The 27,701-nt window shown below is 39.0% G+C and overlaps 1 protein-coding gene across 4 annotated transcripts in view; it reads left to right on the top strand.

Moving 5' to 3' along the window:
- Nucleotides 1-219: 219 nt before the first annotated feature.
- TPP2 (tripeptidyl peptidase 2) overlaps nucleotides 220-27,701 on the top strand; it is a 90,315-nt gene continuing 62,833 nt past the window's right edge. For all 4 annotated transcript variants that reach the window (XM_066235328.1, XM_066235329.1, XM_066235327.1 and 1 more), the window contains exons 1-5: nucleotides 220-462; nucleotides 12,396-12,524; nucleotides 16,756-16,851; nucleotides 18,882-18,986; nucleotides 21,049-21,173. In XM_066235328.1, the coding sequence (XP_066091425.1) occupies nucleotides 298-462; nucleotides 12,396-12,524; nucleotides 16,756-16,851; nucleotides 18,882-18,986; nucleotides 21,049-21,173 (620 nt within the window). In that variant the 5' untranslated portion in view covers nucleotides 220-297. The remainder of the gene's footprint in view (nucleotides 463-12,395; nucleotides 12,525-16,755; nucleotides 16,852-18,881; nucleotides 18,987-21,048; nucleotides 21,174-27,701) is intronic.

Here is a 27,701-nt window from a genome sequence, read left to right as displayed (position 1 = left end):
GGCCCGCTCCTAAAAATCCCAAGTGCGAGCATCTGGGAACCGAACCCTCCGGCGGAGCGTCAGACTCCGCCCCCTTCTCTGCAGCCCCGGGCAGCGCTCCGGCCCGGCCCCGCGGAGCGGCGCCGTTAGCTTACGCACCGCGTGTGATTGGCCGCCGCCTCCTGGCGGGCCGCGATTGGCGGCCGCCGGCCCCGCCCCTCGCCCCCGCCCAGGCCCGTGGCCACCCCGGTGTCCTCGCGGCGCTAGTCCACGCGCAGCCTGGCAGTTTGTCTCGTCCTCGTCCTCCAGCCTGCGTCCATGGCCACCGCCGCCACCGAGGAGCCCTTCCCCTTCCATGGCCTCCTGCCCAAGAAAGAGACCGGGGCCGCCTCCTTCCTCTGTCGCTACCCGGAGTATGACGGGCGGGGGGTGCTCATCGCCGTCCTGGACACCGGGGTTGACCCGGGGGCTCCGGGCATGCAGGTGCGGCAGCCGCGCAGGGCTCGGGCGCGGGGGCGCGGGGACGCTGGCGGCCGGCCGGCGGGCCGGGGTCCCGGAGGGGCGCAGCCGCGGAGCCCGCAGGCCGAGGTCCTATCTGGGGCCGAGCGTGAGCCGGGCACTGCAGGGAGGCAGAGGGCAAGGCGTGCGCGGAACACCGGGCGGCGTTCGGGGCCCGGGCGCCCCAGCTGGGCGGCGATCTCGGCCAGACAAAGCGGCGTACCCGCCTCGGCTGGTCGGGTGCCGGGCCGCCTCGCACCCGGGAAGCGCCTTTTTGCCCGGGCGCTGCCAGGCCCGGGCCCTGGGGCTCCGGCCGTCACACTGTCTTCCTCCGCTGGTCCCTCGTGTCCCCGGCACCGGCCAGCGCCTATTGTCAAACAGATGAGAATTTTACAATTTTTATTATGTGTTGGGGGATAGGAAGGAAAGAAAAAAGAGACAAATGATCTCTCAGACTCATTCTTACTGCTGAGTTTGGGAGATTTGGTTTGGAGAAGAATTGTTTAAACACGAAAACCGGGTTTCATGCAGATAACTCAGGCAACTTCCGGATTTGTTTCCTCTGGTAGTTCTGTGTCTTCTATTTTTAAACCATCTTCTCCAGGGCACTTGTTTAGGGACATTAAAACTCATGCTTTACTTAGTCTTTGCTAGATATAGGAACCTAATTTGGTTTGCTTTTGGCGAACTTAAGACTTTATTAGATTATACTTATGTATAGTTTTAGCTTCCAAATATAAGACAATGTACTTTAATTACAATTTAAAAAAATTAATTTTGTTTTGCCTTAGGCACCTTCATAATCATTAGATCAAGGGACCATACTGAAGGGTAATTTTAAGGGATATGTCTCAGGATTAACCATGTCCTGGCTAAAGTAGTCAAAGTTTGACATTTGTAAATTTAGCCTTAGCCTATTACTGAAATCCAGTAATAAAATTTTACTGATCTTGTTCAAGATCCATTCCCAAAAGCCTAACTTGGCTAACTCTACTGTATGTGATCTCTCCCTTATTTCAGCCCTTCACCTGTGTATCTTACTATCCTTTTTACACTAAATGCTGAAATTTAGTAATGCTCTTTCTCCCTCCATGCTTCTCTCCTCTGGATCCTCTATTGTGCTCTCTAATAGTTGAGGAAGTAGTATTTTGGAGGTTGGGATGTAATGCAGGGGAAAAGGGAACCAGGCTGACTGTAGAATCTCTCTGGTTCCTCCTGTTAATTCTTCAGCAGTACTCTGGAGTACAACACACCTTATGTTCTACTGCCAGGTGGCCTTGCCAGGCAGCTTTGTGAGTCAGAAGAGGAGCAGGTGATGAATTCCCCTCAGTAGCTTTAGTGGTACTGTTGTTGTATTAATAGCTCTGAAGACTTAAAACAGGGACACCTCTCACCTCATTGAAGCTTTATTACAGAGTAGTTAGTAATGGTTTCTGTTCTGTTGTGGTGTATGTTTACTTTTTATAGGGACAAGGGGGATGAGTACAGCTGGGGTAAGTGGTTCACTGGTTCTTTTGTCAGGATAGTAAGAGAATCAGAGGAGTTTGCAGGAGGACCATCTCAGTAAAAGTACTTGTATAGAATTTCTCATGCCTGCTTACCAAAATACTGTTACTCTCTCTGTGAAGTAACAGTAATTCTCATCCTACAGTGTTGCTATGAAAATTGAGATTAATTACATGTAACTTTAAAGTACTCAAGAAGAGTGTTAAATGCTACTTTTTAAATTATTATTATTAAGTGATAGACACACACAGACAGGAAGGGAGAGAAATGAGAAGCATCGATTCTTTGTTGCGGCACCTTAATTCATTGATTGCTTTCTCATATGTGCCTTTGGAGGGGGGACTCTAGCCAAACCACTGACCCCTTGCTCAAGCCAGCGACCATGGGGTTATGTCTGTAACCCCGCGCTCAAGCTGGCGATCTAGGGGTTTCAAACCTGGGTCCTCTGCGTCCCAGGCTGACACTCTTACTTACTGTGCCACTGCCTGGTCAGGCAAAACACTAATTTTTTTAATTCTTTTTTTATTGAGTCTATTGGGGTGACATTGGTTCACTATTTCATATAGATTTCAAATGTACAGCTCAGTAAAACATTACCTGCACACTACATTATGTGCTAATCATCCCAAGCAAAGTCTCTTTCTGTCCCCATTTATCCCCGCTTTGCCTACCTCTACCTTCTTCCCTCACCCCCGTTTCCCTCTGGCTGTCACCACACTGTTGTCTCTGTCTGTGCCTGTGTGTATATATATGATTTTGGCTTAATCCCTTTACTTTCTTTCATCCAGCTCCCAAATCTCCTCCCCTCTGACAGCTGTCACTCTATTCCATGTATCCATGCCTTTGTTTCTATTTTGTTCTTTAAATTTCACAAATGAGAAATCATATGGTATTTGTCTTTCTATGACTGGCTTATTTCACTTAGCATGATAATTTCCAGGTCATCCATGTTCTTGTAAAAGGTAAGGTTTCTTTATTTTTTATGGCTGAGTAGCATTCCATTGTGTAAATGTACCCAGCTCTTTTAATCCACTCATCTACTGATGGACACTTGGGCTGTTTCCAGGTCTTGGCTATTGTAAATAATGCTGCAATGAGCATAGATGTGCATATAGTCTCTCAAATTAGTGTTTTGGGTTTCTTTGGATATATTCCCAGAAGCAGGAATGCTGGGTCAAAAAGCAGTTCCATTTTTAATTTTTTGAGGAAACGCCATACTGTTTTCTACAGTGACTTCACTGATCTTAATTTCCAGCAACAGTCTACAAAGGTTCCCTTTTTCTACACCCTCACCAACACTTGTTTGTTGATTTATGGATGATAGTCATTCAGACAGGCATGAGGTGATAGATCATATGGTTTTAATTTGCATGTGTCTGATGATTAATGACATTGAGCATCTTTTCATATGTCTATTGACCATCAGTATTTCCTGTTTGGAGAAGTGTCTATTAAGGTCCTTTGCCTATTTTTTAATAGGGTTGTTTGTCTTATTGGTGGTGGTATGTAAATTCTTTATATATTTTAGGAAATAATCCTTCATCAGGTGTATCATTGGCAAATATATTCTCCCATTCAGTGGGTTTCTTTTTTATTTTGTTGATAGTTTCTTTTGCTTTGCAAAGGCTTTTTAGTTTGATACAGTGCCATTGTTTATTTTTTCTTTGTTTCTCTTGTTGGAAAAGATGCATCTGCAAAAATGTTGCTACAAGAAATATATGAAGTCTAATTGCCTATGTTTTCTCCTAGTATTCTATCTAATGGTTTTGCATCTTACATTTAAGTCTTAATTCATCTTGAGTTTATTCTTGTACATGTTGTAAATTGATAGTTTAGTTTCATTTTTTAACGTTTCTATCCAATTTCCCCAAAACCATTTATTGAAAAGACTGTCTTTACTCCATTGTATGTTCTTGCCTCCTTTGTCAAATATTAATTGACCATAAAGGCATGGATTTATTTCTGGGCTCTATATTCTGTCCAGTAATCTGTATGCCTGTTCTTGTGCCACTACCAAGTTGTTTTGATAACTACAGCTTTGTAATATGGATTGATATCAGGTAGTGTGTGATACCTCCAACTTTGTTTTTTTTCCCCAAGATTGTTAAGGCTATTTGAGGTCTTTTGTGGTTCCATATATATTTTCGGAAAATTTGTTCCAGATTCATGAATATGCTGTTGGTATTTTAATAGGAATTGTGTTGATACTGGAGATTGCTTTGGGTAATATGGACATTTTATTTTATTTTTTAAGATTTTATTTATTGATTTTACAGAGTGAGGAGAGAGAGAAGGGTGGGGAAGTAAGAAGAATCAACTCATCATTGCTTCATTTTAGTTGTTCATTGATTGATTGTTGTACATTCCTTGATCAGGCAACCTAGTATTTCGAACCGGTAACCTCAGCATTCCGGGGCGACACTTTTTCCACTGTGCTGCTGCCACAGGCCAGGAAATATGGACATTTTAATAATGTTAATTTTTCCTATCCAGGAACATGGAATATGCTTCCAATTATTTGTATCTTTCTGAATTTTTTTCATTATTTTATAATTTTCTGAATACAGTCTTTTACCTCCTTGGTTAAATTTATTTCTAGGTACCTTATTTTTTGTTGTTGTTGCAATAGTAAATGGGATTGTTTTTTTAATATCTCTTTCCGATAGTTCCTTGTTGATGAATAAAATGCCACCTATTTCTGAATATTAATTTCATATCCTACTACTTTGCCAGATTCATTTATTAGAACTTGTAGTTTTTTGGTGAATTCTTTAGGGTGTTTTATACACACTCTCATGCCATCTGAAGATAGTGACAGTATTACTTTCTACTTTCCAATTTGGATACCTCTTATTTCTTATTGTCTTATTGCTATGGCTGGTACTTCCAGTACTATGCAGAATAAGAGTGGTGATAGACATTCCTGTCTTATTCCTGATCTTAAGGAAAATGTTTTTAGTTTTTGCCTACTGAGTATGATGTTAGCTGTGGGCTTGTCATATATGGCCTTTATTATGTTGAAGTCTGATCCCTCTATTTCCGCTTTGCTGAGAATTTTTAACATAAATGGGTGCTGTATCTTATCAAATGCTTTTTTTTTTTTGCATCTGTTAATATGATCATGTGATTTTTATCCTTCATTTTGTTTATAAAGGGTGTCACACATATTGTTTTGCTAATAATGTACCACTACTGCATTCCTGGAATAAATCCCACTTGATTATGGTATATGATCTTTGTAATGTATTGCTGGATACAGTTGCTAATATTTTGTTCAAGATTTTAGCATCTATGTTAATCAGATATACTAACCTATAAGTTTCTTTCTTTGTAACATCTGTTTGTGGTTTTGGAATTAGAATAACGCTGGCCTTGTAAAAGAGCTTAGAAGTCTTCACTCCTCTTGAATTTTTTGGAATGGTTTAAGAAGGACAGGTGATGGTTCTTTGACTCTGGTAAAATTTACCTGTGAAGCTATCTAGTCCAGTAGTTTTGTTTGCTGGCAGTTTTGATTATTGCTTTGATTTCATTAGGTTTTATTATCAAGATTTTCTGATTCATTCTTATTCAATTTTGGAAGATTGTATGTTTTAGGAATTTTTTGGTTAAGTTGTCCAATTTGTTGACATATAATTGTTTGTAGTACAGGCACTCCCCTAGTTTTGAACAAGATAGGTATGTGTGTTTGAAAATGTTTAAGTATTTATATGACAGGAAGGGAAAAACCAGTACTATATTAAGACAAACATCTAAGTTGCATTTAATAGATAAATGTACCTGTTCCAACTTACATACAAATTCAAGAGCAAACCTACAGAACTTATCTTGTTTGTAACCAAGGGACTGTCTGTATTTTCTTATGATCCTTTGTATTTCTTTGATGTCAGTTGTTACTTTTCATTTCTGATTTTATTTATTTGGGTCCTCTCTCATTTTTCATGATGAGTCTGGTTAAAGGTTCATCAGTCTTGTTTATCTTTTCAAAGAACCAGCTCTTGGTTTAACTGATCATTTATATTCTTTTTTTTTTTCTCTCTATATATTATTTCTGCTGTTATCTTTATTATGTTCTTCCTCCTACTTTCTCTGGGCTTTGTTTTTTTCTAATTCTTTTGGGTGTAACAGATGTTTATTTGAGATTTTTCTTGCTTCTTAAGGTAGGCCCGTAATGCTATGAACTTCACTGTCAGAGATGCTTTGGCTGTGTTCCATACATGTTTGGGTTGTTGTGTGTTCATTTTCATTTGTTTCTAGGTAACTTTTGATTTCTTTCTTGATCTCATTGTTAATTCATTCATTGTTTAATAACATGTTATGTAACCTCCATGAAACACTGATTTTTTATAAGCAAGGATACTCTTTTAAAGTTTATCCCATGTCTCAAATCACCCAACTATCTGAAAGATAAATATGCATTATTTGCATATAATCACAAATGCTCAAGAAATAAAATATTGAAGTAAAATGAAAACATAACTTTTCTAACAACTTGCAACTCAGACATTTACCTAGTCATGGCTAGTTAAAAGATATTCAGCCGGTTGGCTCAGCGGTAGAGCATCGGCCTCGCGTGCGGAGGACCCGGGTTCGATTCCCGGCCAGGGCATACAGGAGAAGCGCCCATTTGCTTCTCCACCCCTCCCCCCCTCCTTCCTCTCTGTCTCTCTCTTCCCCTCCCGCAGCCAAGGCTCCATTGGAGCAAAGATGGCCCGGGCGCTGGGGATGGCTCTGTGGCCTCTGCCTCAGGCGCTAGAGTGGCTCTGGTCGCAACATGGTGACGCCCAGGATGGGCAGAGCATCGCCCCCTGGTGGGCAGAGCGTCGCCCCATGGTGGGCGTGCCGGGTGGATCCCGGTCGGGCGCATGTGGGAGTCTGACTGTCTCTCTGTTTCCAGCTTCAGAAAAATGGAAGAAAAAAAAAAGAGATTCAGTAAGGAGGCTTGCAAATATAATGACTTTTTAAGTTCTTTTAAATTTTTGCCTTTAACAAATTTATTTTGTAGATCTATGTGTACCTCATTAAGACAAGAAAGTGGATAGAAGTGAAAAGGAAGGAAAGAGCGAAATAGAGGAGGAAGAACCCAAATTAGACATTTGGAAAGCCAGCGGGGTTTGAGCAGAGGTCTGGAGGCACAAGTGGGCTTTCTTGTTCTTTGGTTAACTGTTTTGGGCTAATTTCTCTTTTGTGACAGTTGTGTGGGCTTGTTGGAAGGTGACTGCACAAGAAGAGTGATAATTACATAAATTATTATATCTTTCCTCAGCAAAGATTTGGACACCTGGTAGGTGCCTAATATGTTAAAAAAATGATGTAGTCCTACAGACTCTGTTGCAGAGATTGAACAGAGGACCAGTGAGAATTGGACTAATCGGGCTTCATGAATAAGAGATGGGACGTGAACTAGACCTGGATTGATTGATTGATTTATAGAGAGGGCAGGGGCAGTGAAAAGAATTAACTCGGAATTGCTTCACCTTAGTTGTTCATTGATTGCTTCTTGTATGTGCCTTGACTGGGGGCTCCAGTCAAGCCAGTGACCCCTTGCTCAAGCTAGCAACCTTGGGATCATGTCAATGATCCTGTGTTCAAGCCAGCGCTTCCCTGTGCTCAAGCTGGCTACCTTGTGGTTTCCAATCTGGGACCTCAGCGTTCCAGGCCTATGCTCTATCCACTGCGCCACCTGGAAATAAATATGCAATAGCCAGTGTATCCTCCTGCCACCAGTGTTGCTTTACGGTGGTCCATCCGTCACATTGCCAAAGTTATTTTCCTTTAGAAAAATATATTTCATTAACTTTGGTCTAATATAAAACAAACTGTTTAGACATCCTAATTGTCTTTGCATAAAAATTCCAAAATTTGAACTGTGTGCAGGCTTTCACCGTTCAATTCCCCTCCTTGTGTAGCCTCAGTTCTCATCTCACCATTTTTTCTGTCTGTATCCACACCACCATTTACCCTGTGCTCCCACCTTGAATATTTCACTCTTTTTTATTCGCCCAAATGTTTCAGGTCCTCTCCAACACATGCCTTTGCATGTGGCGTTTAATCTGCCTGCAAGCCTTCTGCAATCACCTGTAAACTCCTGCTTAATCCTTTAAAATCCAACTGGATCTTGATCCCATTACCTTTTGAAATACATATCTACTGACTTATTTAATGTTTGTGTGTCGGCCATGTATTCAAGGATGAGTAAGGCTAATTTTTGTCCCCCTTTGCTCTCATAACAGTTTGTTCAAATACCCCTATAGCACTTAAGATGTTTGGTTTTAGCATTGTTTATATAACTTTTTGCTGGTTAACTTAAAATTATTTGAAATCATATCCAGTTTTATTCTGTATGAAATGTGTAACATTAACTATTTTTACTGACTGGGAAAATGTGTATATGTATAAAATGTACATAATTTCATCATGGAGATAAAATGGTTTGGGGAAAGAGGTTACAAGTACTCCTATAAAAGTCTTTCTGTTTTTACATTCACTGAAATAAAGTACAATAATTAAAAATCATTATATATAATTGGTTATCAATATTGGGTGCCCTGTTATTTTTATTACCTCTTTTTCAGTTAACCTTTCCTGATTCCCCCAAACTTGGTTTTGTGTTCTTAAATGCTTTCGTAGATTGTCTTGACCTTTGTTACTCATTGTCCTACATTGCAGTTATCTCTTTAATCACGTTTTCCTAACTGGATAGTAAACTTTCTTAAAGCAAAGACTGTTTTGTTCATTCATTTGGTTTTCAGAATAATATTCATTTAATAATATTTGTTTAAAAACTATTATCCCTTTTTTAAAAATAAAATTTTCAGCCTGACCTGTGGTGGCGCAGTGGATGAAGCGTCGACCTGGAAATGCTGAGGTTGCCGGTTCAAAACCCTGGGCTTGCCTAGTCAAGGCAGATATGGGAGTTGATGCTTCCAGCTCCTCCCCCACTTCTCTCTCTCTGTCTCTCCTCTCTCTCTCTCTCTCTCTGTCTCTCCCTCCCTCTCCTCTCTAAAATGAATAAATAAATAATATTTTTTAAAAATTTTTAAAAATAAATAAAAATAAAATTTTCAGTATCTTCCCTGAAATTTCAAGTAAATACTTAAACATTCATGTTGTTTTGTTTAGGATAATTTGCTAATTCCCATCCCCCCCTTGTTTTGGTCTTCTACAAATGTTTAATGGATGGCTCTCAACCCTCACCAGCTTCTCTGCCACAAGTGTTTCAGTGGAGATACAGAGTACCAGTAGATTCCTGACCTTTGGGGAAACCTTTGGACAATTTATATGTTGTCTAGCCAGCATGATGGCCCAATAAGCATTTCTCAGTCTCCCATCCCAATTCATGAGGTCAGTTCCCTTGGCTCTACTCCTGATAACTGTCCATGCCTTTACTTCCACCTTCCCCTGTGACGCCTCGCTCCCCTGAAAGATTAGGAGTGTAGTTCTAATGTTAGCAGTTCAGTCTCCTTCTCCCAGAGCTTCACTGCACAATTCTCAACTGGCTTGCCTTTTTAAAAACCTTCCTAACTCTAAAGTCTCTCTTTTGTATTTTTTTTTAATTTTATTTATTGATTTTAGAGAGAGAGAGAGAGAGAAAAGCAGAAAGAGAGACAGAAACATTGGTCTGTTTCTGGATGTGCCCTGACTGGAGATCAAACCAGCAACCTCTGTGCTTTGGAGTGAAGCTCTAACCAAATGAGCTATCCGGCCAGGGCTCTCTTTCGTATTCTTATCCTCAATGCAGCGGTTGCTTTTACCTCATGGTGAAGCAAAAAGTACATGAATAGTGCCTGACCAGTGGTGGTGCAGTGGATAGAGCATTGACCTGGGACGCTTAGCACCCAGGTTTGAAAGCTCAAGGTCGCTGGCTTGAGTGCAGGCTCGCCAGCTTGAGCAAGGGGGTCACCAGCTTGAGCGCAGGATCATCAAAATGATCCCAAGGTCACTGGCTTGAGCCCACCGCCCCCTCTCCTGTCAAGGCACGTAAGAGAGCAATCAGTGAACAACTAAAGTGATGCAACTACGAGTTTATGCTTCTCATTTTTCTTCTTGTTTCTCTGCCTGTCAGCCCCCTCAAAAGGTACATGGATAGAAAATTGCATATATAATATAAGAAAATTTTAATAAGAGAGATACTAGTAAGTAAAGCTGTGTCAATAGTAGATAGCAAATAAGCCACTAAATCCTATTCTGCTTTCTTCTTTGCTCACATAGTGAGAATGAGGTTTCTAATGAGAGGGATCTGTGTCTGACATGTTAGAGATCTCATGATTACTTAATCTCAAGTCACTTAAATTGTTTATTCATTGACTGAGAAAGATAGGTGATTTGTGGTTTTTAGTGCTATTAAAATACTTGAATAGACAGCCCCCAAGGAATAAACATCCAGATTAAGAATTACCATACATTAAACAATCAGAGATGTGCCCCCCTGACAAGCTGGTGGCCTCTGGTTGTCCAGTGGCAACACGACTGTAATGAGATTTGGAGTCTACCAGCTACCCCCTTACTTTGTCTTACAGTGAAAAAAAAAAAGGTGTGCCTTGTTTCGGCCATACAATGACTTTCCCTGTCCTCCTGCCCTCCTCTCAGGTACTATTAACTACAAAGCTTTCAGGACACCGCAGTTGGTGTTATGGGGGGAGGGGGGCAGATCACAGAAAGGGACATTAAGCTATATTTTAAAGAGTTGATTCCCCAATTGGATAAGGAGTCCCAAGGGTCTTGTGCTCTTGTCACACTTGGCATTTTTTAATATATGTATTCTTGTTTCTTTCTTGAGAGTAGGCGTCATTTTTTCAGTCTTCTTTGTGTCTGTACATGGTTTCTGCTGGTAACTCAGTACATGTATGTTGAATGCTTACAGATTCTGTAGTCCAGGAAGATCCCAGAATGAATTTTCCACAAAAACAGTATGGAAAATACAGTATTACTGTTACCTGTAGTCGTCAGCACGGCACGAATGAAAGGTGGTGGGCTGTCCAAGAAACGAGACCTTAGAAGAATCAGTTGTAATTCTGAGTAGTGTCAGATCATTCAGTAGTTAAATATGTATGGAGTACCTACTATGCACTGATAGGTTTGGCGAATAAAATAGACATAGTGCCAGCCCTATGGAGTTTGTCTTCTAATAGCAGAAATAGAGGAGTCACCTAACCGTATAACTGCATATTGAGTTAAGTTCTGTGAAGGAAACAAGGTAAAGTAGAATGAATAGTTAGGTATAGGATAGTGGCTACTTGAAGTCACAGGGAGATCTTTCTGAAGGGGTGACATTGTAGTACACAACTAAGATAGAAATTCCTGCGAAAGATGGAAGGGAGAGAGAATTCCAAGCAGAAGGACCCTATGTAAATAGTTGTGAGGCAGGAAAAAAGATTGGAACATTCCAGGAATTGAAAGGCCAATATGGTTCGAGTCATGAGTGACTGGGAGTGGCAGGCATCAGATCTGGCAAAGGCTTTTTTTACTGAGCACTCGGTGAATCCATAGCAGCGTGTAAGTGGAGGTCTGTTATAATCGAGTTTATTTTGCTGTATATTTTTGTGGATGCCAAGAATGGACCCTGGGAGACATTGTGGTCATATTATGTAGGCAAGAGAGGATGGTGGTGGAGGGTATTGGTAGTGAAAATTAAAAGAAGATGGATTTGAACTATATTTTTGTGAAGAGAATTTGTGACAGATTTGACACTAAAGAGTCAGAGAAGGACTTTAAGTTTCTGACTTGAGGAACTGGGTGTGTATTGATGATGGCAAAGCCTGGAGAGAGACAAGTGTCAGTGTTAAGTTTGAATTTGGACCTACATGAAGTTTGAGTGTTACTGTGGCATCCAGTAATGAAATGTTATTAAACATTTTTCCCCGAAAGTTTTGGACTTATCCAGCCCCAAGCTCACCTTCTTCAAATCTTTTCTTGAGTGTTTGCTCTTCAGTGAGACCTCTTTTGACCATCCTGATTAAAATCAAAAGCCCCATCCCTCCTTTCTCCTTTCCTTGCTTAATTTTCTTCATAGTAATTATCACCATCTGACATGTTACATTTTTCACATATTTGTTTCTTGACTGTGTATAACATAAGATCTGTGAGGTCTGGGATTTTTGTGTATTGATCATTACTGTATTCCCAACACTTAAAACAGTGTGGCCTATGGTAAATGCTCAGTAAATAATTGTTAACTGAATAAATAAAACCACTTGAAGGATTCTGTGTGTTTTCCATAACTAAATTTTCTTTGTAGGATTGTTCAGGCTTTTGGCTTAAAACAATTCAGTTCTCTTTATAGCAAATCCAGATTTATAGGATGTTTTATATATGTGAACATACGTGTACACATACACACATGTGGATTAGCATTGCTTCCTTTTAAGGATAAATAATTTAACCTATAACTCATTTTAATTCTCTTTAATTTTTAGATTACATCTGATGGAAAACCAAAAATTGTTGATATCATTGACACAACAGGAAGTGGTGATGTGAATACTGCTACAATAGTAGAGCCAAAAGATGGTGAAATTATTGGCCTTTCAGGAAGAGTGCTTAAGGTTGGAGCTTTTATCTTTTTATTGATTTTTTTTTTGTATTGTCATCTCAAATCATCTAATGTTTTTAGCTTACATTTGATAGTATGGTATTAGTTAGCTATTGCTGTATAACAAATTACTCTAAAGCATCATAGTTTAAAACAGTAAACATTTATTATCTCACCGTTTCTATGAGTCAGGAAATCGGAGAGAGTTGAGTGCTTCTTCAAGCTACCTTCTGAGCTTGCTGTCGCCAGGGCTGTGGTTTCATTTCAGGACTCAACTTGGGTGGGGAAGGGGAGTCTGTTTTCAAGCTCACTCAACTGGTTGTTGGCAGGCGTTGGTCCATTACTACTAAGACCTGTCCACAGGGCTGCTTCGCAGCATGCAGCTGTCTTCCCCCTGGGAGAGCAATCCAGGGAGAGTGCCCAAGATGGAGGCCATGATCTTTTTATAACCTAATCTTGGAAGTGGCATCTCATTAATTCTACCATGTTCTTAATCTTGGAAGTGACATCCTATCACTTTGCCATGTTTTTTTCATTAGAAGTAGGCCGTTAAATTCGGCACATACTTAATGGGAGGGGATTTTACAGGGGCATGAATACCAGGAGGTGGGGGTTGTTAGGGGCCATCTTAGAGAGAGGTCATCGTTTTGTTGTTTGTTACCAGGCTTAGAATTTGGTTGTTTGTTGTTTTTATTTTCAGTGTGGTTACCAAATTCTAGAAGTTTTAATTCAGTTTTGATTAGAAAGATGGGGAAAAATGACCAAATGTCAGTTTTGCCTTCATCTTTTCCTGTCCGTTCTAGGAACTTAAACATGAAATATTTGGGCTGTGAAAATTATGATCTTATGTGATTAGCTTTGTCGTATTCCTTGTCCTTGATAGAAAACTAACATGAAATATAATTAGAAAAACTTAGAACAGTTCATTATATAGTAGCTAATGAGTATGGTAGATGGCAAGATTTTGATTATGATTGAGTATTCATCTTTTAAACCAGTTAGCAAACTTAGTTTGGAAAATAAATTTGTGGTTATTTCTATGTGTAAAGAACTATATATATTTAACTCTTTCCATCTTTTAGCATCTATCATAATTGTGTTTAGGCATCATCTACAGGATAAGTTTGTTGTGGCAGTGGATTAGTTTTCTGTGCTATGCAACAAAGTAACAAAAATTTACCAGCTTAAAATCGCCTATCTTCTACATTTATTATCTCACCGTTTCCCTTGGTGGGAAATGCACGCCTGGCTGTCTGTGGCTCTCTACTCAGGGTCTCACAAGACTACAATCCGGTATTGGTTGGTGGTCTCATCTGGGGCTCCTCTTCTAGGTTCACATGGATGTTGGCACAATTTATTTTGTTCTGACAGCTTGCTTATTGAAGGCCAGCAGAAGAATTTCTTTGACCTCAGAGATGGCCTGTCTTTTTTAGAGAGCTCACCTTATTAGGTCACATCCACAGGCTAATAATTTTCTTTTTGCTTTACTCAGTCACCTGGTTAGGGACTGAAATTGTACGTGCAATATCCATCACCTTTGCCATATTACTTACCCTAACATAATCACAGGAGTGATATTCACAGGTCCTGCCTTCACTAAGCGTGGAGGACTGTAGGAGGGCATGGGTCATCTTACAGTCTACCTACCAAAGGCAGACAGCAGGCATTATTAATATTTTGCTTACTTATTCATGTGTTGTGACTGAATGTTTGTGTGCCCCCAAAATTCATATGTTGAAGCCCAACTTTACTGCATGGAACATTCCGGTAAAGATGACACCTGGCTTGTTAAGGAAATGTTCAATTTATTAGGCATCTTTAAAGATTCAGGGAATGGGTGAAATGTGTAATTAAAAAGATTCTGTTTCTCATGTGACAGTCTTAACATTGTAGTTACTATGTAATTAAAGCCATTTTAAAGATATCAACTTAAAATGGTCATAATATAAAGTTTTGATTCTTAAAGAAACTGAAAATATCTTTATCTGTAAAGAATGCTCAAATAGGTAAAATGACATAATTCCCTCATAAAGAAAGCCTGATTCCAACTTGGTGAAGGTTAGGTAACAGAACCATGATTTATTTTCTGAATTTTTTTTTTTTAGTTTAATTTTTATAGCTAAGTATTCTATGAAGAAAATATATAGTAGTGTTTTGAAAAGTAAACTATCTGGTTACATAGACACTGCAGATTTTGGTCTTACTTATAATTAAATATAAGTTATGTCTCTCAGATTCTTTTTATTGTACTATATACTGGTAATTGTGATTAAATGTCTTAACACCTATTTATTTTGCCTAGTTCTTTTAATTAGTTATTCCATTAAATCCTTTGATAGTTCAAGGCTTTTTGTAAAAGAGATTGCCTAGCCTAGGGTTACAAAGCCACCTGTGTGGTGGCTTGTCTGTGATTAAATATTCTTTGAATTTGCCAACTAGTAACTACTTAACATTTTTTGTTGTTGCAACATTTTATTATTTTTATTATGTCATGGGCTGTTGCAAGAACATGTGAGTTAAGAATCCCTATTCTCTAAAGATGATTGATTAAGTTTTGAATGAAAAGTGCTACTTAGTGTGGCAACATAGTTGAAATTGCATTCTCCAGACAGAAACTATTACTGATATGCAGGCTTTTTTTTTTTTTTTTTTTTGTATTTTTCTGAAGTGAGAAGCAAGGAGCCAGATAGAAAGACTCCCACATGTGTCTGACCAGGATCCACCTGGCATAGGGCAATGCTCTGCCCATCTGGGGCATTGCTCTGTTGCAACTGGAGCCATTCTAGCACCTGAGGAGGATGCCATGGAGCTATACTCAGCTCCTGGGCCAACTTTTTGCCAGTGGAGCCTTGGCTGCAGGAAGAGAAGTGAGAGATAGAGAGAAAGGAGAAGGGAATGGGTGAAGAAGCAGATGGGTGCTTCTCCTGTGTGCCCTGACTAGGAATCGAACCCAGAACATCCACACGCCAGGCCCACACTTTACCACTGAGCAAACCAGCCAGTTCCCTGATATGCAGGCTTTTAAAAAGTCAGTAGATCGTTGAATTTTTGTGAATGATTGTTTTTCCTCTATTTAGGTGTGAGAAAATTTCATTCAACTTTCCTACCTGGGGAATAATTTGATGAGGGACATACAGATGAGTTGGTTAAAGATGTTTGCATAAATGAGAATCGAGGAGTGAACCAACTCTGAGTGGTTGATAATTCAACCTCATTAATTATACACACTTACGAGCTGTTTTTAATGACTACAGATCCTGGGATTACAAAGAATATGAACCTCCACATTTTTTTAAATTGACATTTCACATTGGTTGATGTTCAGTGTGTTTTTTTACTCATGAGAATCATAAGGTAGGGGTCTTCTTTTTACACATGAGGAACTAGAAGCTTGTGGGTCCCATCTAGTTAGTAGAGTTTAGATTCATAGCCAGGTTTATCTGATGTTAAATCATGTATCCTTTACACTGAATTTTTTGGTTTCCATGATGGAACCTGATTCCAGCTTTCTATTCCACCTTCCTGTTATTTGAGCAAGCAATTTAATTTCTTTTGCTTCTTTGCTTTCTCCATTTGTAACTAGGTATATTATTTACATCATTCCATTAATTAAAAGCTTTGTTATTTTTAAATACTTTTAGATAGTTGAAAATTATAAAATATTATATATAATTAAAATGATTTTACTGAACTTTTTTTATGAACTCAAAGAGCTCCAATTTGACTTATATAATTAAAATGATTTTACTGAATTTTTTTTTATGAACTCAAAGAGCTCCAATTTGACTTCTAGACATTATCCCTGTTGTATCCTAGAGCCCAGTGAAGTTCTGTTATTAATGAGAAATCTAAGGGTAAGAAGTTCTGTCAATACTTCGCCTCCCCATTAGTTGATGGGCAGTAAGATGGTGAAGGAAGAGGTGGGGTGTCATTGATGCTTGAGAACTAAAGATCTTAGAGGTTTAATGAGATTGCGTATATTGTAAGCACTTTGTAAACTATGAAGCATTGTGCAAATGAAAGATATTCTAGTTGAACCATCTTATTTATGGTTGAGGTGAAAGGATCCAGAGAGATATTAGTGGCACCTTTGAATATTAAAAATAGTTCTCTGGTATGTGAGCTGCTCATCCGAATGAAATACCTTTTTCTCCAGTAGTGAATCATTGAATTGAGAAGCATTTAGTGAATCAATAATTTACTTTTTTTTTTTAGTGAATCAATAATTTTTTTTTTTTCTGTAGATTCCTGCGAGTTGGACAAATCCTTCAGGCAGATATCATGTTGGCATAAAAAATGGCTATGACTTCTATCCAAAGGCTCTCAAGGAAAGGATACAGGTAATATTCAATCTACTATCACTCACTTCTTTTTCAAATTTTATTCCACTGAAGGAAAAAAAATCATAAAATTTTACTAACTCTTAATTATTTTAGTTGATGGGAGTCTTTCAAACAGTGACTGCTTAAAGAAAAATTCTGTTCAATGGAATGTTACCTATTTAAAGTCATAGTTTATAATCTTGAATACAGGCGTATGTGGATACACTGAAATTATATTCAAATCTTCTATCCACTGCCGGTGTCAGTGGATAGAAGTTGGCCCGGTGTATAGATGTCCTGGGTTCGGTTCCAGGTCAGGGCACATAGGAGAAATGACCATCTACTTCCCCCCCTTTCCCTCCCCCTTCTCTCCCTCTTCTTCTGCAGTCAGTGACTTGATTGGTTCAAGCATGGCCCCTGGCACTGAAGCATATCAGCTTCAGGCCCTAAAAATAGTTTGGTACTCGAACATCAACCCTGCATTGCTAGGTGGATCTCAGTCAGGGTGCATGCAGGAGTCTGTCTCACTATTTCCACTCCTGTCACTTTAAAAAGAAAAATAAAAACTGGATATTTGTGTTTTTCAAGGAAATGGTATATAGCTTTCACTAGATTTTTTGAAGGACTATTTTTTAACCTCAAAAAGGATAAAAACAGTTGATTTAAGGTTCAGATTTTATAGCTTTTATAATTTGTGCCATTTTTCTTACTGTTTAGTCTTGATCCCAGTTAGTTATTATTCAATATTAAAGAAACAGTTACTCAAACATAAGGCAGCTGCAATATAGGAAACACATCTGTCATTAGAGAAGTAGAGTTGTAAATAGAGTGATAAGGAGCCTGCTTTAAAGCAGCACTATTCAGTAGACCATTCAGTGATAGGTGATAATGTTCACAATGTTCAGTATCTATCCATTACAGTAGTCACTAGCCACAAGTTACTCTTGTGAACTTGAAATGTGACTAGTATGACTAGAGAACTGAAATTTTAATTGCGGTAATATTTTAGAATTTCAGTTTAAATGGCAACATGTGGCTAGCGGTTCTTGAATTTGACAGTGCCATGTTAGAAGATCGCTATGACACTAGTTGCTGATGCAGACAGATTCAGGGTTTCGACTGTAAAATGAGATGTAACCCTTGAAAATGAGCCTGAAGGGTAAGTCCTGTGGGCCCTTTTATCTAATCATAATATCCTTGGCTTCTCTAGGGGTGTATAAACCATAAAAAGTTATATTACATGTGTAATAACCTTTGCTTATTAGTCAGATTCCAGTCATTATTACAAAAAAATAATGCACATGACTTTTAATGGGTACTATTTTATTTTAAATTTCAGGCTGAAAAACACATATATAGCATAGTATTTTTATGCACTGTATTAAATTTAATAAATATGTTGATAAGGTACAGATTAGCATGCAAATATAAAGTTAAAGCTGACCCCCTCGTCACCTTAATTGAGTCAAATTTATTTTATAAGGAAAGGATTTTTCTTTTTTGAGACATTCGAGTTAAAGACAGTGGAGATCAAGCTAAGAACAATTTCAATAACAAAGAAGCTTACCAAGGTAAAGAGGATCAAGAAGAGATAGCTAGTGAGAGGAAATTGAGGAAGCCTGCATGTCCGTCCCAGTGCAGCTGCAGTCCCACTCCTGTCCTGTGGCGGCACTAGAGGCATTTCTCATTTCTGTACGGTCTCAGAATACAGTCTTTTCTTTTAAATGACTGGGAATTCAGTTAGCTGATATAGTATTACTTACGCTTTGAAGGGTTTAAATTGAGGCAAATGATGTATAAAAATACATTTGGGTGTGCTTTGGTAAACTTGTTCTTTTGAAACCTAGAAGTGCAGTAAGTGAAAATAATCAGTTTTAATAGTCAATTCATTGCCTTATCAGCTTGATTATAAATGATTGTTTTTAGCCTCTGTATGACAATCATGAAGTATCACAACTGATAACTAATAGGTTCATATATAAGTGACTCTTTATGTTTACTTGAATATTTGTCAACTTCATTGTGAGGTAATTTTTCTGTCTTTGCAGAAAGAACGGAAGGAAAAAATCTGGGACCCTGTACACAGAGTGGCCTTGGCAGAAGCTTGTAGAAAACAGGAAGAATTTGATGTTGCCAACAACTGCCCTTCTCAAGTTGGTGCTTCATCATTTTTCTTTAAACATTACCAAGGGGCCATGTATCATAGAGTTCTTGGGGAATTATTAATAGACTCGTTTATTCACACAAATTTTAAATTGTTAGTTTCACTAATTTTTCCTTTATTATTTATCTGAAATCAATTCACAAATGTGTTAATTTTTAAAACTTAATATTGAACATATCATAACATGTAAAAGTGCTTAAATTATAAATGTGTAATTATGAATTATCACAAAGTGAATGCTGCCATATTAGCAGCATCCTCTGATGCTTCTTCCTCGTTATTGCTCCCTTGTTCCTCCCTAAAGGTCACTACCCTCCTAACTTCTAAAACTATTGAATGCTTTTGTCTATTTTGAATTTTGTAAAATGGAACCATACAGTGTGTATTCTTTTATGCGTAGCAGCTACTACACATTCAGTGTGTTTGTGAGGTTCATCCGTATTTGGGGTATTGAAGTAGTTCATTTTCCTTGCTTTTCGATGGATGCACCACAGTTCATATATCCATTCTGCAGATTGATATTTTCTTTGTTTTCAGTTTCTGGCTATTGTGAAAAATACTATGCTGAGCATTCTTGTGCATGCTTTTTTGCAAGGGGGCAGTCATAAAGAGTCATACCAATTCACGTCCCCACAAAAAGTGTGTAACAGTTCCCATTATTCTACAGCCTTAAAGAGCCAATAAATTTTTTAACTCAATTTATTTTAAAAAGTAATGTATTGATTTATTATGTAGATAAGATTTACTAGTTGTGGAAACTTTTGGACAACCTAGGCGTGTAAAGTAGTTAGCGGAAGCCCCCACGATGCCACCCTCCAGGGATGGTAACAACTCTGTGTTTATCCTTCTGAATTTTTCTTTTAAGGCATGCATGGACCTATTCTTAATCAAAGATTGAATCATATCAGTGGTTCAACCCTGGCTGCATATTTGAGTCATATGAAGAGCTTTCAAACTGCCAGTGCTTCTGCCCTAGAGAGGCAGTAAATCAGAACCTTGCAGGGAGGCACACATTTTTGAAGCTCCTCATGAACTTTAATTAACATGCAACTAGGGTTGAGGACCCCTGGCCTATATAGATCTATATACACATTTCATTTGTATTTACTTAATTTGTGAACAGCATCCTTTCCTTAACAGCTACATAACTTTCTGTTAGATCACTATTTGTCCTGATTCAGCATCTTTTTTGGGCGTATTAAATGTAGTATTTCAGGTGCTATATATATATATGACTAACTTTATAAAAGAAGAGCTAGATTTAATATTTCATTTTATTTTATTGTATACCAAACGTGTATATAATTGCCTTTTTCCTTTAAGGAGAAGTAAATGTTCAATATGTTGCATAATTAAAAACAAAGTATAGCTTAAGATTTTTGGAACATGTGAAAATTCATTTTTTATTCACTAGGACTATTCAGGTGAATGTGGAGCAGTCTAATATAGGATATAGTTAAAAATACTTAAGTTGAAGTATATAAAATTCTCATTTTTGTAGATCAAAATGGTTAAATAGCAGATTATAGGTACATGGTCATGAATATAGTTTGTATTTAATTTAGCATATCCTAAAAGAGGTAAGACAGTTCATGGTTTTTATTTATTTGAAATTAATTTATTTATTTTAAGAAACAGGTTTTAAATGGAAATGGTCCTGATATAAAAATCTAGAAGTTGATAACCTATTTTATGTCAATTTTAGAATAACTTTTGGAAATGAGTTGTATTGATTACATGTATGTGCCATGTTTTGGTTAAATAATACTGACATATATATATATATAATGTCTTTTTCAAAGTGGGAGAAGTGAGCATCTGAATGAGAGATTGAGTAAAAGAAGTATTATTTTTAAAAGATTTAATATATTAAGTGATACTTGTACCATAAAATTGAACTATAAGATGCATGGATATAAAATGAGAATTTTCCTACGTTTTTCCATGGTGAAATTTTATTGTTGGGTCACACTATCTCTTTGGTTATATGTTAATATAACTTTTCAAGAGTACCAATTGTACTAATATTAATTTATGTTTTAATTGATCAGGCAAATAAACTAATCAAGGAGGAGCTTCAAAGTCAAGTGGAATTGCTAAATTCTTTTGAAAAAAAATATAGTGATCCTGGCCCTGTATATGATTGCTTGGTATGGCATGATGGTGAAGTCTGGAGGTAAACTTTATGTATTTTATAGCTCTTCACTTCAGAATATTTTATCTACTCCGAAGGACATAAAACCCTTAGGGCTGTCAGAAATTTGGCTTATTATGACATGACTGTCACTAGGCAAAACTATTTGATAGCCAGACTGGCTTTTGGATAGTTTTAAACAAGCATTTTATTTTATTTTTTATATATATACATATATTTTTTTTTTTTTTGTATTTTTCCAAATACAGCATTTTATTTTATTTATTATTTGATTTTATTTTTGTATTTTTCTGAAGTTAGAAGCGGGGAGGTAGTCAGACAGACTCCCGCATGCGCCTGACCAGGGGGTGATGCTCTGCCCATCTGGGGCATTGTTTCATCGCATCTGGAGCCATTCTAGCACCTGAGGCAGAAGTCATGGTGCCATCCTCAGTGCCCGGGTCAACTTTGCTCCAACAGAGCCTTGGCCATGGGACAGGAAGAGAGAGAAAGAGAAGAAGGAGAGAGGGAAGGGTGGAGAAGCAGATAAGCCCTTCTCCTGTGTGCCCTGACCAGGAATTGAACCCTGGACTTCCACACGCCAGCTGACGCTCTACCGATGAGCTAACCGGCCAGGATTGGACAAGACTTTTAAACTTAGTTCTTTAGACACTAAACCTCTTTTGAGTTTTAAAGATTTATTTCACTAACCAGAGACTTATCATTACCCAGATTTTAGTAGGTTAATCATTGATAGACATGTAGAAATACTCCTGATTTGAAGCTTGGGTCAGTTTGGAAAGTAACTGCATGAGAATGTTGCAAAGCATCTACTTTGGGCCTAGGAGGAAAGTTGAATGAAGATATCTCAATAGAGACAATGTAGCTAAGCTGAAGTGAGGTAGTCTAATACAGTCCCTATGATACAGAATTCAGTCTCTGAGGTAGAATCCTCGCTGTGTGACTTTACACCTCTCTGAGCCTTTCTCATCTCTTTTTTTTTTTTTTTTTTCATTTTTCTGAAGCTGGAAACAGGGAGAGACAGTCAGACAGACTCCCGCATGCGCCCAACCAGGATCCACCCGGCACGCCCACCAGGGGCGACGCTCTGCCCATCCTGGGCGTCGCCATGTTGCGACCAGAGCCACTCTAGCGCCTGGGGCAGAGGCCACAGAGCCATCCCCAGCGCCCGGGCCATCTTTGCTCCAATGGAGCCTCGGCTGCGGGAGGGGAAGAGAGAGACAGAGAGGAAAGCGCGGCGGAGGGGTGGAGAAGCAAATGGGCGCTTCTCCTGTGTGCCCTGGCCGGGAATCGAACCCGGGTCCTCCGCACGCTAGGCCGATGCTCTACCGCTGAGCCACCGGCCAGGGCCTTTCTCATCTCTTAATTGAGATAATAATACTGCTTTATAGGGGATTTTGTAAAAATTAATATTTGTGTTTCTACACATAGTATGCACTCAATAAAGTAAGCTATTAATGCTGCTGCTCCTACTGCTACTAATAATATTGGTGATTTATACCAAGTTACCTATCCTTTACATTTTCAGTTTCTTCGTGAATTGTACACTGCATATGTGTTTCTTGGAGTTGGGTAGTATGACTCCTTGAATTATTATATGCATGGAAATAGAAATGTGTTTTTAATACAGGTATTTAGGCATATGTGTGTTTGAAGGTACCTTTAGTAAACCAAGAACCTTTCCTTAAAACATTTTTCTTTTGCTTTTGATAGAATTGTATTTTACTTTATTTTTTTAAATCCCTAACTTGAAATCAAGTATAGTTTTGTAGTTAGAGTCCCTGTTCATGTGCAGAGAATCATTTCTCTAGATACAGAACGAGCTATAACTACTTGATTACTTTTCTCAGGTTTATGTTACAATGTATCCTTAAAGGAGTGCTTTCCTCCCATGTGTGTGTGTACTAGCTCATCTGTAACAATGGGTATACATTTTTAATTGAATGAGAAATCCATGCTCCCTTTGGGACTGAAAGTGTTAATAAAATATTTGCGTTTTCCAATTAGGTGGTATTATCTATTCCATGTTTGCACATATGCAGGTAGGCATATTGTTTGGGTGTGTGTGTACATGTAAGTGTGCACACATTTGTAAACAATATTTTTCTAAAAGCTATGCAGAAAGCCTTAATCGCAGTATTTATAATATAAAAAGTGTGCAAACATACGGTTTAACAAATTTGGCTACATCTACCATGTGGTGTACCATGATGAAGTTATTACCAGTGTTAAGGCTCAGGTGAGTTTTAGTGTGAGAGAAGAGGCAAGGTTAAATGAAGAAAATATTAGATATAAAAGTGAGCATATGTACTACAAAATATACTATAAAAGGACTTAAATACTATAATACTAGTAGCAAGGACTAGGTATTGGGGCAATAGGTGGTTTCAGTTAAAGTGTTTTCCTCACATAACTGAGAACTGCAGGCTACTTTGTCCTAAGGGAAAGGAATCTGGGATCAGGATGTCCCAGTGCCAGTATGTGTTTCCAAGAGTTTTACTTGCTCGATAAGGCAGTTAACGAAGTAAGTGATACACTCTTAACAGTTTGTCAATGGTATTCTAAGACACCTTTAGAGACTTTTTCTGTTGGAAATGAAATTTAATCAAACATTCAATGAAATATAATCTGAAGTCACTAGAGTAACATTTTAGAAAATGTTACAGTGAGTGAAAAGTACAGCAAAGTATATATACTTCAGGTGCTACTAGAAACAACGTTTTTGGGTCATAATGGGTCATATAGGACTGTAATCTTCCTATCTTATCTCAGAGTTAGATCCAGAATTTTTTAGGAGAATCTTAAAGAGTCCACATTACCTAAGGCAAATCCAGGCACTGTAATTTCAGAAATGCCAACCATTCCTGAGGGAGGGTAAAGTGACCTTAAGTGTCATGTTTCTTTTGTTTTTGTTTTAAGAAGAATGTCACATCTGCCTTTCCCCTGCCACATTTCCAGTAATTGTTAAACCCCAATCTCTGCACTTAGTAGGTGACCTAATATAACTTATACTCTTAAGTATTCACTAGGATGTTAAGTGTCACACTCACTATCACTCCTTATGAAACAAAAGCAGATCGAGGGAAGCAGGGTGTATTTATAGAGCATTACATAAAGGGAAGGAGCATTAATTGGTTTCTTTTTTTTCAGAGACAGAGTCAGAAAGAGGAATAGATAGGGACAGACAGACAGGAACGGAGAGAGTTCATCAGTTTTTCATTGTGACACCTTAGTTGTTCATTGATTGCTTTCTCATATGTGCCTTGACCGTGAGCCTTCAGCAGACCGAGTAACCCCTTGCTCGAGCCAGCGACCTTGGGTCCAAGCTGGTGAGCTTTGCTAAGACCAGATGAGCCTGCACTCAAGCTGGTGACCTCCAGGTCTCAAACTTGGGTCCTCCGCGTCCCAGTTCAACGCTCTATCCACTATGCTACCGCCTGGTCAGGCTAATTGGTTTCTTTTTAATATTTTTTTATCTTGTTATCAGGGGTGTTTTTGTTGTTGTTTTTGAGATTGATGAAAGTTGTGGATTTTTTTCATAGAAAATTAGACAAAGAAATGTATTTAAAATGTTCAGGAATTTATAACCCCAAAACTCCTTTTCTTCTCATCTGTCACACATATACCTTATTCTTTCCATGAACCTCATTTTCATATTTCCTTTCTCTATATTCTAACAACTGTGTCTTGAGTTACGTCAACCAGACCTTTAGAAAGTTATACAGGGGTACCACATTCATGTTTGCCCTCTGTGGAGTTATTTAATAAAATCTCAAATTTTTATATTTATTTTGATAGTGTGCTTGAATTGTTGAGTCACTTTATATCAATGGAGTTATAAGAAACTGATCTGTAGAATGAGTCACAGTATTTACTGTGAGAATTTTTTTACACATTTATTTTTCAATTACTGTTAACATACAGTATTATATTAGTTTCAGGTGTACAACCCACTAATTGAACATTATATAACTTACTAAGTGATCATCCCAATAAATCTCGTATCCATCTGACACCATACCTAATTATTAGAATATTATTCACTATATTCCTATTTTGTACTTCGCATCCCTGTGACTATTCTGTAACTACCACTTTGTACTTCTTAATCCATTCACCATTTTCACCCTTTCTCCCCAAAACCCCTCCCATTTGGCAGCCATCAAAATGTTCTCTTTATCTGAGTCTGTTTCTGTTCTGCTTGTTCATTTATTTTGTTTTTTTAGATTCAATTGATAACTCTATGTCTATTGCCACTTTATTGTTCATAATTTATTTTAAGTGAGAGGAGAGGGGAGATAGACAGACTCCTGCATGCACCCCATCTGGGATCTACCTGGCAGCCCCCCACCCCCATCCCCATCTGAGGCCAGTGCTCAAATCAGCTGAGCTATTTTCAGTGCCTGGGGCCAATGCTCAAACCAATCGAGCCACTAGCTGTGAGAGGGGAAGAGAGAGAGAGAAATGAGAGAGGGAGGGAAGATAAGTGAATGGTTGCTTCTCATGTGTGCCGTAACTGGGGATTGAACCCAGGACGTCTGCATGCTGGGCTAATGCTCTATCTACTGAACTAAATATTGTTCTTATTTTTTTTTTTTTTCTAAAGAAGATCCCATAACATCTCATGTATTACTAGTTAGGTGATGATGAATTCCTTTAGCTTTTTCTTGTCTGGGAAGGTCTTTATATGTCCTTTGATTCTAAGTGATAGCCTTGCTGAGTATAGTAATCCTGCTTGTAATATCTTTTAATCACTTGGTATATTTCTTGCCATCCTGGTCTGCAGAGTCTCTTTTGAAAAATCAGCTTCCAGCCCTGGCCGGTTGGCTCAGTGGTAGAGCGTCGGCCTGGCGTGCAGGGGACCCGGGTTCTATTCCCGGCCAGGGCACATAGGAGAAGCGCCCATTTGCTTCTCCACCCCTCCCCTCCTTCCTCTCTGTCTCTCTCTTCCCCTCCCGCAGCCAAGGCTCCATTGGAGCAAAGATGGCCCGAGTGCTGGGGATGGCTCCTTGGCCTCTGCCCCAGGCGCTAGAGTGGCTCTGGTTGTGGCAGAGCGACACCCCGGAGGGGCAGAGCATCACCCCCTGATGGACAGAGCGTCGCCCCTGGTGGGCGTGCCGGGTGGATCCCGGTGGGGCACATGCGGGAGTCTGACTGTCTCTCCCCATTTCCAGCTTCAGAAAAATACAAAAAAAAAAAAAAATCAGCTTCCTTACAGGTAACTACTTTTTTTCTCTTGCTGCTTTTTACCATTCTCTCTTTGTCTTTAATCTTTTGTATTTTAATTATGATGTGACTAGATATGGGCCTCTCTGAGTTCATCTTGTTTGGGACTCCTTGCACTTCCTGGACTTGTATGTCTGGGTTGTTTCCCACCAGGTTAGGGAAGTTTTTTGTCATCGTTTTTTCAAGTAGATTTTCAATTTCTTGCTCTCTCTCTTCTTCTGGCCACCCCATCAGAATATTGATATGCTTAAAGTTGTCCCAGAGACTCCCTACACTGTCCTCATTTTTTGTGTTCTTTTTTTCATTTTGGTGTTCTGATTGGGTGTTTTTTGCTTCCTTAAATCTAGATCACTGATTTGATTCTCAGCTTCATCTATTCTACTATTGATAACCTGTAAATTATTCTTCATTTAAGTTAGTGTATCCTTCATTTCTGACTAGTTCTCTTTTATGGTTTCCATGTCCTTTTTTATGCTCTTGAGGTTTTCACTAAGTTTATTAAACAGCTTTTAACCAGTGTTTTAAACTGTGCATCTTATAGATTTCTTGTCTCTGTTTTATTTAGTTCTTTTTCTGGAGTTTTGTTCTGTTCTATCATTTGGGACATGTTTTTTGTTTCCTCATTTGTCCCCCTGTGTTTGTCACTGTGTCTATGAATTAGGTAAAGCTGCTGTGTGTCCCAGTCTTGGTAGAGTGACCTAATATAGTTGGTGTCCTGTAGGGCCAAGTGGCATAGCCTCCCCATTCACCCAAGCTGGGTACTCCAGGTGCACCCCACCACCTTATGCAGGCTATGTTCATCCTCCTCTTGTATTTGAGCCTTGATTGCTGTTTGCATGGCAATGAGAGGGATTTACTCCCAGGCCAGTAGACTGCAAGGATTGGCTTTGATGAGCATGGTGCATCAGATTTGCAGGACCCCCCCCCCACAGAGAAGGACTTACTTCACTGTGGTTCTGGTGCCTGCTGAGTCTGCCCCTTGAGTGTGTCACTTGTGGAGTTGGTTGGGTAATGCTTCAACATGATCTGAAGCTGTCCACTGGGTGTGCTGGCTCTGGGCCTCTTAGAAGGTGCAGGCCAACATCTGCTACCACTTGTGTTCTGCCCGTGGGCACCCAGCATGAGCTACAAAGTGATCTGCAGATTGCTGCTACTTGTGCTGGACTTGGACATGCCCAGGAGAGGCCAACCTGCAAACCCAGACTGGCTGCTTCTAGTGTTGGGCTTGGGGCTACTTATTGAGCAGTAGATAACCTTCTGAGGCCAGATGCTGCTTGTTTGAGAGGAAGGAAAGTCTGAAGCATGAGCCACAGCAGGTCATTC

This window comes from Saccopteryx bilineata, chromosome 6, assembly GCF_036850765.1.
Source record: "Saccopteryx bilineata isolate mSacBil1 chromosome 6, mSacBil1_pri_phased_curated, whole genome shotgun sequence".
In the NCBI taxonomy this organism is placed as follows: Eukaryota; Metazoa; Chordata; class Mammalia; order Chiroptera; family Emballonuridae; genus Saccopteryx; species Saccopteryx bilineata.
The sequence above is the reverse complement of the archived record's forward strand: the minus strand, read 5'-3'. Positions and strand labels throughout refer to the sequence as shown.